At 56.5% G+C, this 12,067-nt stretch overlaps 1 protein-coding gene across 1 annotated transcript in view; it reads right to left on the bottom strand.

Moving 5' to 3' along the window:
* KCNQ4 (potassium voltage-gated channel subfamily Q member 4) overlaps positions 1-12,067 on the bottom strand; it is a 53,285-nt gene that overhangs the window by 11,630 nt on the left and 29,588 nt on the right. Inside the window, exons 2-9 of the mRNA XM_064493692.1 lie at positions 11,755-11,845; positions 10,966-11,092; positions 10,565-10,740; positions 9,772-9,897; positions 9,250-9,360; positions 8,957-9,052; positions 6,438-6,526; positions 4,483-4,644 (exon numbers count right to left, since the gene is read on the bottom strand). Of these exons, the coding sequence (XP_064349762.1) occupies positions 4,483-4,644; positions 6,438-6,526; positions 8,957-9,052; positions 9,250-9,360; positions 9,772-9,897; positions 10,565-10,740; positions 10,966-11,092; positions 11,755-11,845 (978 nt within the window). The remainder of the gene's footprint in view (positions 1-4,482; positions 4,645-6,437; positions 6,527-8,956; positions 9,053-9,249; positions 9,361-9,771; positions 9,898-10,564; positions 10,741-10,965; positions 11,093-11,754; positions 11,846-12,067) is intronic.

Genomic DNA, 12,067 nt, shown 5'->3' on the forward strand with positions numbered 1-12,067 from the left:
CTCAACAAAAATGGAAAGAAACCTGTCACACAGTGGACATCGAAAGAGCTTCTTCCCCTCCCAAGCTCCTTGGAACACACAAGATTCCACCTGACTGCCTGAGCCCTTTCGGTGTTCTCAGACACTTCCCGTGGCAGGTTCTATAGTCACCACCCCTATTTTATAGACGTGGACACAGCTTCCAAGGTCATAGAGCTCCTCGGGAGGGAGCAAGGACTGGAACCCAGTTTGCTCTGACTTCAGAGACTGTGTTCTTTCTCTGGGGCAAGCTACCAGGATTGGTTCTCAGCTGCAGGCTATTTTGTTCTCTAGGGGACATTTGGCTAGAAACAGTTTTGGTTGTCACACTGAGGGGTGCTCCTAGCATCTAGGTAGAGGCCAGGGATGCAGCTAAACATGCTGAATAGTGCATGTGACAGCCCCCAACAACAACGAATTTTCCAATCAGGGATTGGATATGTGGGCTTGACTGGGGCTGCCCTGTTGGAGAGGGCGAGCTCGGGGCACAAACTGCCCTCTGACTGCCCTGCTGGACCCAACCCCACCCCGGCTCAACTTCCACAGGGATTTCTGTAAGGACTCCATCGGCCTGCCAAAAGTCAAGCTCATTGGGGACCAGAGGCAGCCTACCCTACCCCTGCATACAGCCCCTCTCTTCAGAACTGCAGGAACAGCTGCATCGCTGGCCTCTCTGCCCTGACCTTGCCCTTCCTGCCCCCCGATGCCAACACAGCCAAAGGAATCTTGCAAAGGGACAGATCTGACCCAGAGACACCTCAGCTTTAGCCCTCAGCGTGTTCCTGTGTCCTACAGCCATGGTTTCCAAGTGCATATCATAACACATCAAACTGCATGAGGCTAGCGTTTGTACAGCACCTCCTCTGAGCCAGGCACAGTTTGAGCGGAAGCAGATCCTATTATCCTCTGCATTTTACACCTGGGGAAACGGAGGCACAGAGGGCTTATGCCCAAGGTCCCCTCGCCACATTTAGATCCAGAACCCACGTTTCTAAGAAACAGTGGTTTCTTCTTGGGAGAGCAGCCAGGAGCTCTGTCACCCATGTCTTCCTCATGGGCTCCCCGATCCACAAGGCTCCCAAGGCACTTTGGGAAACCCAGGACTCCGTGAGCCCGAGCTGCCAGGCAGTTCCAGCAGGATAAAGCTCACTAGGGGCTTTTGGGTTCTTCATGACCCAGCCTCAGCTCCCGACCTCCCGCTCTCAGATCTGGCGACGCTGGGCTGCCTGCTCTTTGCCACCGCTGTGCCCTCTCTCACCTCCTTACCTTGGTGTGCACTGCATCTTTTGGCCACACCTCTGGGAGCGCCCTCTGGGTGACATGCCTGCCCCAAGCTCCACGGCCCCTCTGCTTCCTCCTTGAGTTGTGCTCATCACATCGAATAGCAGTTGCTCTTTGCACGTCTCTAGGCACCATATTTTATTTACCACTGTGTACCTACTGAGGGCCTGGCCCAGGGCAGTTACCAAGGAACATAGGGGTGATGCAGCTAAAAGAACTGGGTCCCGGAGTTAGTAAAGGAGACACCAATCCCAGCTCCTTCGGGCATCTGCTAGGTCCCAGTGCGCAGTGGGGAGCCAGGAAGCTAAACCTAAGGCCTGGCCAAAGTCAGAGTGGGGAGGACCCTCAGAGAGCCTCTAGTTCAATCTGCCCATTCCACAGATGGGAAACTGAGGTCCAGAGAAAGGAAGCAATTTGGCCAAGATCACGCAGGGAGAGGTCAGCGGCAGAGCCCAAGGCTCCTGTAGGTGTCCCTACTGGCAGACTGGACACCAGGCCCATGACCCCAGACCTAGCAGAGGCATCCCCAGAAAGATGAGGGGCTCCTCAGGGCCCCAAGGCAGACGGCAGGCGGCAGGCACATGCACCTTGTCCTTGGCTCCTTCTGTCCCCCTCTCCAGCCCCCGAACTGGGTGGGGCAAGGAGGAGTGGGGACAGGAGGAGCAGGTGAGGGGGTACCTCGGTCTCCAGCTGGTGTGGATCCGAAAGAAACTCCGTTTATTACTAAACATCTGGCTGGAAAGTTGAGAACAAGACACAAACAGAGGTTAGTGGGAAGGAGGCAGGTGGGCAGAGCCTGGGGAGCTGCCAGGATGGGGCCGGCCTCCTGTGGCTGGTGGGAGAGAAGGACCCCCCTAACACACACACGTAAATCATCCTCCAGCCCACGTGCCCAGAATACAGAGGTTCTCAAGCTTTGCATAAGGATCTCCTGGGGAGCATGTTAAACATGCAGTATTCTTTGCCCCTTCTCCAGATTCTCATTCCATGGGCTTGGGGAGAGGTCCAGGTATCTGCATGTTGAACAAACGTCCCATGGGATGCTGATGCAGGAAGTCAGTGGACCATGCTTTGAGAACCACTATCTTATCACTCATCACAAAAACCCCAAAGAGAGGAGGTGCTGGCCCCAATGCCATCCCTCAGGAAGTCCTGCTCCTTGCAGTCCTGGGAATGTGCTCAACCTTAGTCCATCTACAAGGATACTCACTGTGTGGCCAACCAGGTGTGTGTATGAGTGTGTGTGTGTGTGTGTGTGTGTGTTTTGTGGGGGGATCCTGTCTTGGACACCCACCCCATGGGGCTCACACAGCAGAGATTAAGGATATGGCCATTTGGCCTGAGCTTGGTGCCTGATTGCCTAGAAATCACAGCTCAGGCCCCTGGGATGCCTGGGAAGAAGGGACACTCCACCACCATCACCATGAGCCCAGCCACACAGACACTGCAGGGCAGACAGACACAAGGCTAGGAGTTAGTGATGGCCAAGTCCTCAGCGGTCATCTGTTCCTAGGCTTTCAGGAGTCCAGAGACCCAGAGCCACTGTGAGGGGTGGTACAGGTGCTGGGGTCCAGGATAATCTCCACTCCCAGAACTCCCTTACTCAGGTAAAGTGAAACCAGAGGGAACTGAAGCTACAGAGAGCCCTGGCTCAGGCCCTGGGCAAGGTTGCTCAAAAGCCAAAACTTTTGGGTTTCTACCTGTAAGCCCTGGTTGGGGAGGGATGGAGACAACACTGTAGGACCTTCAGGTAGTGACAAAGAATACAAGTAGGGGCTCCACTGTGGACTCTCTTCCAGGGAGCTCCTAGCCTGGCCTGACCAAATATGCTTCCCCTCCCCCCAGAGACCTAGAAGGGCCCTCCCTCTCTGTCCACATCCTGTTCAGCCCCTGGCCCTCCCTGAGACCTGAAAAGGAATTCTGCTCCCAGCATCCTCTGCACCAGACCCCCCTCCTCCCTGTTCCCCAGGCCTTTTCAGCTGAGAAACCCAGAGAACCCAGAGCCCCTGATCAGCCTAACTGTTGCTGATTTTCTGCCCAGAACCCGGAGGCTCAGAGTGACCTGATGACTTTCTCAAGGACACACAGCATCAGGCAGCAGAGGCAAGCTTCCACTGCACCTCCTCCTTCTGAGCCCCGAGTGGTTCACCTCTTCTCCTCTCCCTTATTCTGAGCCTGGGCCTCAGAATCACACCTGAGGCTCAAGGCCCATATGTCCACTTGGCTGATTCAGGGATGATATGTAAAGATGAGACAAAACAAACAGACTGGTAGTGAACAGGGTATGACTGAAGGGCAATTTGAATCCTTGATCTCAAAGTTACACATCTACAGGAGTAGCTGCTTTTCCATACTGTGAGTTAGTGGGCTTCTTTATCCAAATATACCTGAAATTCCATTATTTATGAATATTTACGTGGGGGTAAGCATTGTTCTTTCTTTGTTCTTCTTTCAAGATGCAAAAACTGAGGCAGATCAAGGGGAAAGAGACTGTTGGAACAGCAAAATGTCCCTCCATAAGGAAGAAAGGCATTGTGGGAGAATCCCAGGAGGACCCTCTGGGATTAGCAAAGCTGCAGACAAGGGTTGCACAAGACAAGAGCATTAGTCATTGGCTGAGTTTACATAGGCCCTACAGCAGTTCTTAGTCACAGAGCTCTCTTTCCAGCTGGCATCTCGTTCCCAAGAGGCAAGTTCAGTGTCAAGCCCCTTCTAGAGGAACATGCTGGGGAAGGGGCCCTCACACCCATCTGGTGCCCACGATTACCTGAGCCGTAAGCACCTGTGGCCAGCGGCCTCCTCCTCTCTCCAGCTTCCCGGGAGGGATGGGGGTGCAGGGATGGAAGAGTGAGGGGGACGTGGAAACAGAGAAAGAAAGAGGACAATGGAATGAATGGAGGAGGTGATGGGGAAGGACGGTGTGGACCTCTCCCCAACTCAGACCCTTGGAGCCCCAGGTGACAAAACGTGAGTCAACTCTGGCCTCTCCAGAAAGACTCTCAGTCTGTACCTGTAGAGCCATCCGACGACAATTGTCCAGGCCTCATGACAAGGCCTGGGAGTCCCCAGAACAGGCCCAGACACCCACATAGTGGCTGGAAGCAGGTCTGAGAGAGGATGAGACAAAGAATGGAAAAGGAGGAGGAGAAGCAAGAGGAGGTGGCAGCCCCAGGGGGCCCCTACCTTTCCCCAGGACAGAAGGAGGCGCTGCCTGGCCGGTGGCAGGTGGCAACGGGCGGGTAACGGGAGGGCGCTCCGTCGGGTACTGGCGCCCGCCGCACCTCCAGGGGCCGTAGGCCCCCGTTGCGGGCCCGTTGCACGTGCTCAAACAAGAGGGCCAGCTCTCTGCAGGAGAGGGCGCCGTCAGCGGCAGGCAGAGCCCTGGCACCACCTCCTCACCCCAGGGCCCCCGAGCTCCTGACTCAGACCCTGCCAGGCCCTGCCTCTCTGGAGATGCTCAGCAAACACCCTAGGCCTGCATAGGCAGGGGTGTGGGTGGGAGACTAGCCTTCCTCCCTCCCTTTCTACACTCAGTTCCTGGGAACTCTCAGGGATGCCAAGTATGACGGTGCAGGATGGGCACCCTCACGCCAGGGCAGGGGGAACTCAAATCCAGCTTACTCTCTGCTCAGCAAGCCGAGCGCCTGGACATGGAGCTGTGCCCACCTGGAGGCCAGTGGCAGCCCTGAACTCCTCACCGTCCAGATCTGACTGGATTTTAGGGGGAAACTGAGGCTGAGGAGGGAGACTCAATGCGGCAGCCCAGCTTCCTTCTCCTGCAGCATTCGCTCTTGCGGCTGGGTTCTTGGAGACTAAGTTTCTTCACTCTCCAGACCATTTCCTGTTTCCATAACCCAAGGAGGATATCTTCCCTCTCTGCCTTCCCATTGTACAGATGAGGAAACTGAGGTCCAGGGAGCAGGACTCAGAATTTTCTATTCTATTTCATTTCATTTTTAATGGAGGTACTGGGGATTGAACCCAGGACTGCATGCATGTTAAACATGTACTCTACCACTGAGCTATATACCCTCCCCTCTGGGTCCAGAATTTTCAAACCAAGCTCTGACCATCTTACCAGAGGACCCAGGACACTCTCCAAATCGTCCCTCCCTATCACACACACATATTTCTAAGAAACTAGCCTCTGCCCACCTCCTCCAGGCCTGGCCTTGAGTCCTTAGGTCTACTTCTAGAAAGGATGACTCCTTCTAATCTAACCACCATCCCTGTCTGTGAGGTGGGAGCTTGCCTCTGCCAGGTGGAGAGACGAGGGGAACCAGTGTGATTCTGGGAGCCCCCCCCCCACCAGCCCCTTCTCTCCTGCTCCTTCCCTGGGAAGCCCCAGGGGCTGGGAAGGAGCAGGGAGTGGGGCAGCCAGGTGTAGGGGTGAGTGGGATCACGCAACAGCTGCTCTTGGAGAACAAATGAGGCAAAAAAGGCGCGGGCAGAAATGCTGAACACAGCAGCCTCACCCCGCCGCTCTTGATGCCCGCCTGCCCGCAGGACTGAGTCACTCTCCAAAGTCTTCATCCCTGCCCCAGGGCCTGGCCAGGAACTTGGCCACACAAATCTTGGTGACGCTGTTAATAATCCCTGGTGTGGGCCCATCCCCATGCAGTCTTACCCCAGCCTGGGCCAGTGGAGCGAACCCACCTTTGGGCCCTAAGGCTGCTTCCTGGCACGGATACATATTCACGATGGGGATGCTGGGATGGGTGGGCACTTGCACCCAACCCTGGCCCACACGTTCTTGCCCACACCCCGCTCTCTCTATCCAGCTGCAATACTCCAGGCTGGCAAACACTGCTCCCAACTCAGACTGAGGGGAGTGAGCTGGCTGGGCCACTGCCCTGAGTGGCATCAAATCTGGGTGACCACGCAGACTGCCAGCACTCCCAGACCCAGGGCTTAGCCAGTGGGCGGGGCTCCTCCCCATGCCCTGTGTCCAGTGTCACCAGTTCCCTGGGTATAGCACAGTGGCAGAGAGAGCACTCCAGGCTATGGGTTACAGAGCCAGCCCCAGATGCTCCCATAGGAGCTGTCACCCCTTTCCCACCCTCCAGGGCTGAGTCCCAGCCATTTGTCCTCAAGGGGCATTACCACCAACCCCCCCTCCCCCCTACAGCCAGGCCTACCTGAAGGACGGGAGGATGCTGTCATAGTAGTACCAGGTGGCTGTCAGGTAGGCCCGGCTCGTGTCGGTGGAGTACAGGCGCCACGCAGCCTGGTGGATGGGAGAAAGGGGAAAGGTGTGAGGGCCAAGGCATCAGGGAGGGCTCTCAGCCCCTCACCAGCCCTCTGCCCCCAAAAGAACCCAGTTCTCAGGCAGAGGCCAGTTCCAATTCTATAGCCGCCAGCAGGGCCAGAAGGAAACGGAGGCCTGGAGAGAAATGATTTCCTCAAGGTGATGAGCGTATCAGAGTCAGAGCCAGGGCCTTGCAGTGTGGGAGTTAAGAGCTGGGGCTTTGTCAGGCAGAAGTGGGTTTGCAATCCCAGCTTTTGCTGCCTACTCATATGAACAAGTAAGTGAAGCTGCAGAGCCTCAGGCTCCTCATCTGTAAAATGGACGTAATTCTAATTACCCAACAGGGTGTTGTGAGGACTAAATGGACGAATGTATATTAAATGCCAAGAATGGTGCATGGCACAGAGTAGGCACTTAATACAAAGTTCCCCTGTTAAACACTCCTGTTATTGCCTGTTACCACAGCTGATGAATGTCTTTTCATTGGGGATTTCATTAATGGTCTCTCTCAGACTGTAAGCTATGTCTTGGTCAGCACTGTATCCTCTGGCACATGTTCTGCAAATGTTTGGGGAATAAATACTAAAGGAATGAATTATTATTACTAATGATAATCCCACCCCATCCTTCCCAGCTGCCTGTCACTGCCCATGGGGTGGAGGAGGGGAGGAAAGATCATCACCTACCAACCCCTCGGCATCCATGAAGTTGCAGGGTTTCCTCTGCAGCAGGAGGGATGAGGGTCAGATAAGAGGAAGGACTGTCCCTCTTCCCAGGTAAAGAGAAGAGCCAGGTAGGGGCTGTGAGTTGGGCGATCAATGAGGACAGGGAGGCGTGGGAAGTGCTGGGCAGGACAAAGAAGAACTGGGCCCTTCTTTGGATGCCTCTTGTCCTTAAGGGACTGCCCAATGCTGACCTCACTGGCCAGGCACCTTCCCAAGACAGGAATATTTTTACTTCCTGCTTGCCTAGGCCCCTGGCTTGGGCTGGGGAGCAGCTGCCAGAGCTGTCTCATTAATTATGGGTACCACAATACCAGCTGTCTTTCTGCACGGACTGTGCCAGCCGCCTGCCCCTACAATGCCCCTCGGAAGACCAGCTCCCAGGGGACAGCGGCCATTGTGACCCAAGGGATGCTGAGGAGGAAAGGCTGGGCTGGTGGCTGGAGATAGCAGAGATGAAGAGGGGGTTCCACCCTGGGGAGGAGAGATAAGGGAGGGTGAATCAGACCTGAGCTGGGGGGTGAGAGGGTGGCAAGGGGGGAGCACGCTGAGGTGGGCTGTGTCAGTGTTCCCCGAACTATTTCCCGCAGGGGGTTCTCTTGCCATGCCCTAACTAGAGAGAAGCCGAGGCTGAGTGCCAGAGTCACAAAAACTCACAGTCCTCGCCTCAGCCTGGGCCCCAGTCAGAATGCCTCAGACTGTACGGGAAACTGAGACCACGCACTCCCGTTTTTTTCTGCATCCTTGGCTGGCTCAGTTCGGCCTGCCCAGCCACTAAATGCTAAGATTCCAAAAAGCCGAGCTCTGGGCCATCTTCTCCCCTCTCTCTTTCCTCCCTCCACTGGAAGCACCCACACCTGGGGCTTCATCGCCCTCTGCACACAAAGTCCAGCACATTCCTATCCTCAGCTGTGCACCAGTATATCTAGCTGCCTCCTCAACACCCCCTCAGGGTCTCAGAGGCCCCTCAGATTCTACCTGCTCCAGCCAAACTCACACTCTTCATGCTCCATATCTGGTCCTCATCCAATGAGTAGGGTTATCCACCATCCAGTGGGGCAAGCCCCTACTCCTGATGCCACTAATTTCGCCTCCTAAATATGTAGAATCTGCCCGTTTCTTTCCATCTCATCTGTTGCTACCCTAGTCCAAGTCACCCAGCACCTGCCTCACCTAGACTGTTGCCAGAGCCTTTTATCTGGTTTCCTCAGACACCTGGATCACCCTCCAATCCACTCACCGCTTTTCAAAACATAAATCTAATCATGTCACCCCTTCCTCCTGCTTCCTACCTGTCAGTGGTTCCTCAAGTATTCTTAGGAAAATGTTAAAATCAGGACTCTGCGGCCCTCAGGTCTGGGCCTCACTTGCCTCTCCAACCCCTTCCACTGTACACTCTTCCTTGAGTTTTCTTTTCCAGCCTCTCTAGCTTCCTTCCAGTTCCTCAAACACACCCTGCTCCCTTTCACCACAGGGCCTTTGTACATGCTGTTCCTATACCTTGGATGTTCCCCCTTCACCTCTTCACCTCATTAACTCCTAGTCATTCTCCAGCTCTCAGCCCAAGTGTCAGTTTCTCAGGGTGGTCATCCCTGAGTTCTCCTTCAAGGTCAGATCAGGCCAGGTCCCCTGTTAAATGCTCCTCAGAAAACCAGTTCAGTTCCAGGGCTTCTTGGGTATCTTGTACCTGGATAAGGTTGGCTGCTGGCATCCTCCGCTTCTCAAAGTGCTTCTGCCGGTGCTGCTCCTGCACCTTCAGGGCAAAGCCGGAGCCAAGGATGCCCTAGGACAACAGGCATGGTTGGGGGAATGTGGTGGTTGGGGGGGGGGGACAACAAAAGGCAGCAAAGGTGCCCCCGCCCCTGCCCATCTGAGGTGCCCCCCTCCCCGCCCATGCAAATGCTGGACTGGGGCTTAGCCAGCCTTGCCCCTACGGCCCCCTCCCCCAGCCTGGGCCATCCTAAGTAGAGGGGGACTCACTGCAGGCAAAGCAAAGAAGGAGATGCCTAGTAAGGCAAAGCCAGCAGCCAGGACCCTTCCCAGCCACGTGTGCGGTGTCTTGTCACCGTACCCAATGGTTGTCAGTGTGATCTGGGGACACAAACAGGTTATCCATAGGGCCAGTCATGGGGGGCCAACCCACTGGAACTTGTTGGGGTCACAGGCTGCGGGGGCCTGATCATGAGGGAGGGGGGTCGCCATGGTTCCCCACAGGAACTGGTCACAAGGATTTGTCACAGGGGCTGGTTACAGGCATAGATGGATCCCTCCTCCCCCGTGTTGTTAGGGGAGAGGTACAGGTCACAAGGACTTGAAGTGGGGAATTAGATGGGAACACAAGCTAGTCCACAGGGGCAAGCTGGGGAGCTAACACAGGAGCTGGTCACAAGGGTTCCCAGCCCTAGGTGAGAGGACAGGGACAGGTCCCTGGGTCAGGATCACAATGATCATGCTAGGGAGGGTCGCAGGGAGAAGGGCGGCCCTGCACAGACCCTCACGCACCGTCCCCCACCAGAGCGAGTCGGCATAGGAGGAGAAGTCGGAGTTGGCGTCCTTCTCGGCCAGATAGACCAGGAAGGAGGCAAAGATGAGCACCAGGAACCCGATGTACCAGGCGGTGATCAGCTCCTGCGGGGGCAGCAACACGTGAGACCACAGGGAGCACCGAGGCAGAGGTGGTGAGGAAATGGGGAACGCTGTGCCCACCTAGCACAGGTGGGGAGGTGGGAGGCTCCCAGAATGGCCTATGAGGGGTGTTCTGGAGGGGATGAGAACCCCAACCTCTTGGAGGTCCCAGGCGGCGGCTCTGCCCGCTTTTCTTTTCCCAGCAACTCACTTCAAGGAGACCCTGTTCCGCCTTCCCTAACCTGCCACGCCCTCCCACACAAAATCTCAGAGCACGCCCTGGCCCTGCCCTTGACCCTCCAGGTTCCACGCTCAGTTCTCCACCCCCAAGCCCACCTTGCCCTGCCACCCAAGCCCCACTTTCAAGCGTCGATCCGGCCCCACATCCTGTCCCGCCCCATCCTCACCCTCAGACTCAGCCCCAGCTCCCCACTTTGTTGTGAGCGTAGACCCCCAACTCAGAAGCTTCCAAGTGAGCCCCGCAAGCCCTGCCCCTCAGGCCCCACCTCCTGGCCTGGCCCAGAACCCCAGACCCCGCCCCTTCCCAACCCCCGAGATAGCTCCTTCAGCCTCCGGGCACTGGGTCCCTCGTCACTCTCTCACCTCTCCCCTCGGCTCGGCCCCGCCCTCCCTGTTCGGCTGCCCCGGCCCCACCCCGGCCCGGCCTCACCTTGCTGTGCGCGTAGACCACTGAGCCCAACAGCTTCCAGGTGCCGCCGCGGCGGTCCATGCGCACCATGCGCAGGATCTGCAGGAAGCGCATGCTGCGCAACGCAGACGTGGCAAAGATGTTGCCCTGAGTGCCCGCGGCGATGACTGCCACCGATGCCACGAACACGATGAAGTCTGTAAGGGGGCGGGGAAGGGCGGAGGAGCAAGGTCACGGCCAGCGCCGGGGAGCCAACCTACCCGGCGCCTGGACCCGAGGTCGGGGGGTTCCTGGGGCCATGGGAGGGATTGGAAATGTCCGTTGAGTCTGTGTCAGCAGCCACGGTCCGGGTCAGGGATGGGGTGAGGGTGTTAGCCCTGGGGCTTGAGGGTAAGGCGTGGGCGGGGTGATGTGCCCATTACCGATGACACAGAAGGGTTTTCTGGCAAAGCGGAAGCGACCCTGCCATCCTCGGTAGCGGCAGCAGCACCCGGCGGACCAGACGCGGATGATGTACTCCAGGCCAAACACGATGATCATCACGAATTCCTGTGGGCCCAGGTGCCTGGGTTCTGGTCCCCACACCTCAGGACCAGGGCCCAGATGACACAACACCCACCCAGCCCAGAGTCCCTGGATTAGGGGTTTTAGGATTTCCTCAGACCACATCTCCCAGAGGTCCTTACACCTGGATGGACCTGAAGAGGATTCCAGAAGGCAGGTGTCTTCTCCCATGTCTACCAAAGAGACTGAAAGCTCAAGTCTGTCCTCCCTTGCTATCCCCATTAGCTGTCTAGGTTTTCCTGCTTCTCGCCCCACCCTCTCCCTCCCAGCCATCCCAAAGTCTGTAACCCTGACCAGGTGACATAAGGGGTGGTTTGGTTGTCAGTCACTGTCCCCCTCTGAAGTGCTTCTGTTGAGGGGGGAAAAAACCCCATCACAACAGGGGTGTAGTTAGCAGCTTTGGTCGTGAGGAGTGGGCCTCCTCTTCTCTTCTCTGGGCCCATCATAAGCCCTGGCATAGAGGCAAGAACTCTCCCAACACCTGCATAAAGCATGGGATGAAGCCCAGAGAGGGGCAGCCACCAGCTCAGGGAACACAGCACAGCAAGCCACTCCCTGAGCCACAGTATGAGAAACTTCTCCCCACCTTCACCCTCAGCCCAGAGGTGCTGCCCCAGTCTCCCTTGGACCCAGACTCCAGCACTCACCAAGATGAGGAGACATTCATTGGCAAATTCCTGGTGCTCCTGGATAGTGGACAGCACGGACAGCACCAGGCAGCTGAAGACCAGCAAAAATCTGCAATAGCAGCATGGAGGAGAGGGTTAGCTGCTGGACAGACAGGACAGCCAAGGAGCCTCTGGTAGAGGGCTGCAGAGTCAGAGTCAGAGGAGGAGGAAAGCATTGTTTTGGCAGAATAATCTGGAAAGTGGGATTAGAATCAGAGTTCCCTGGAGCTGTGACTCTGTGCCAGACACCAGAGGGAGAAGCCCCAGAGCTCCAAGCTGCTGAGCTCACAGA

This window comes from Camelus dromedarius, chromosome 14, assembly GCF_036321535.1.
Source record: "Camelus dromedarius isolate mCamDro1 chromosome 14, mCamDro1.pat, whole genome shotgun sequence".
NCBI lineage: Eukaryota > Metazoa > Chordata > Mammalia > Artiodactyla > Camelidae > Camelus > Camelus dromedarius.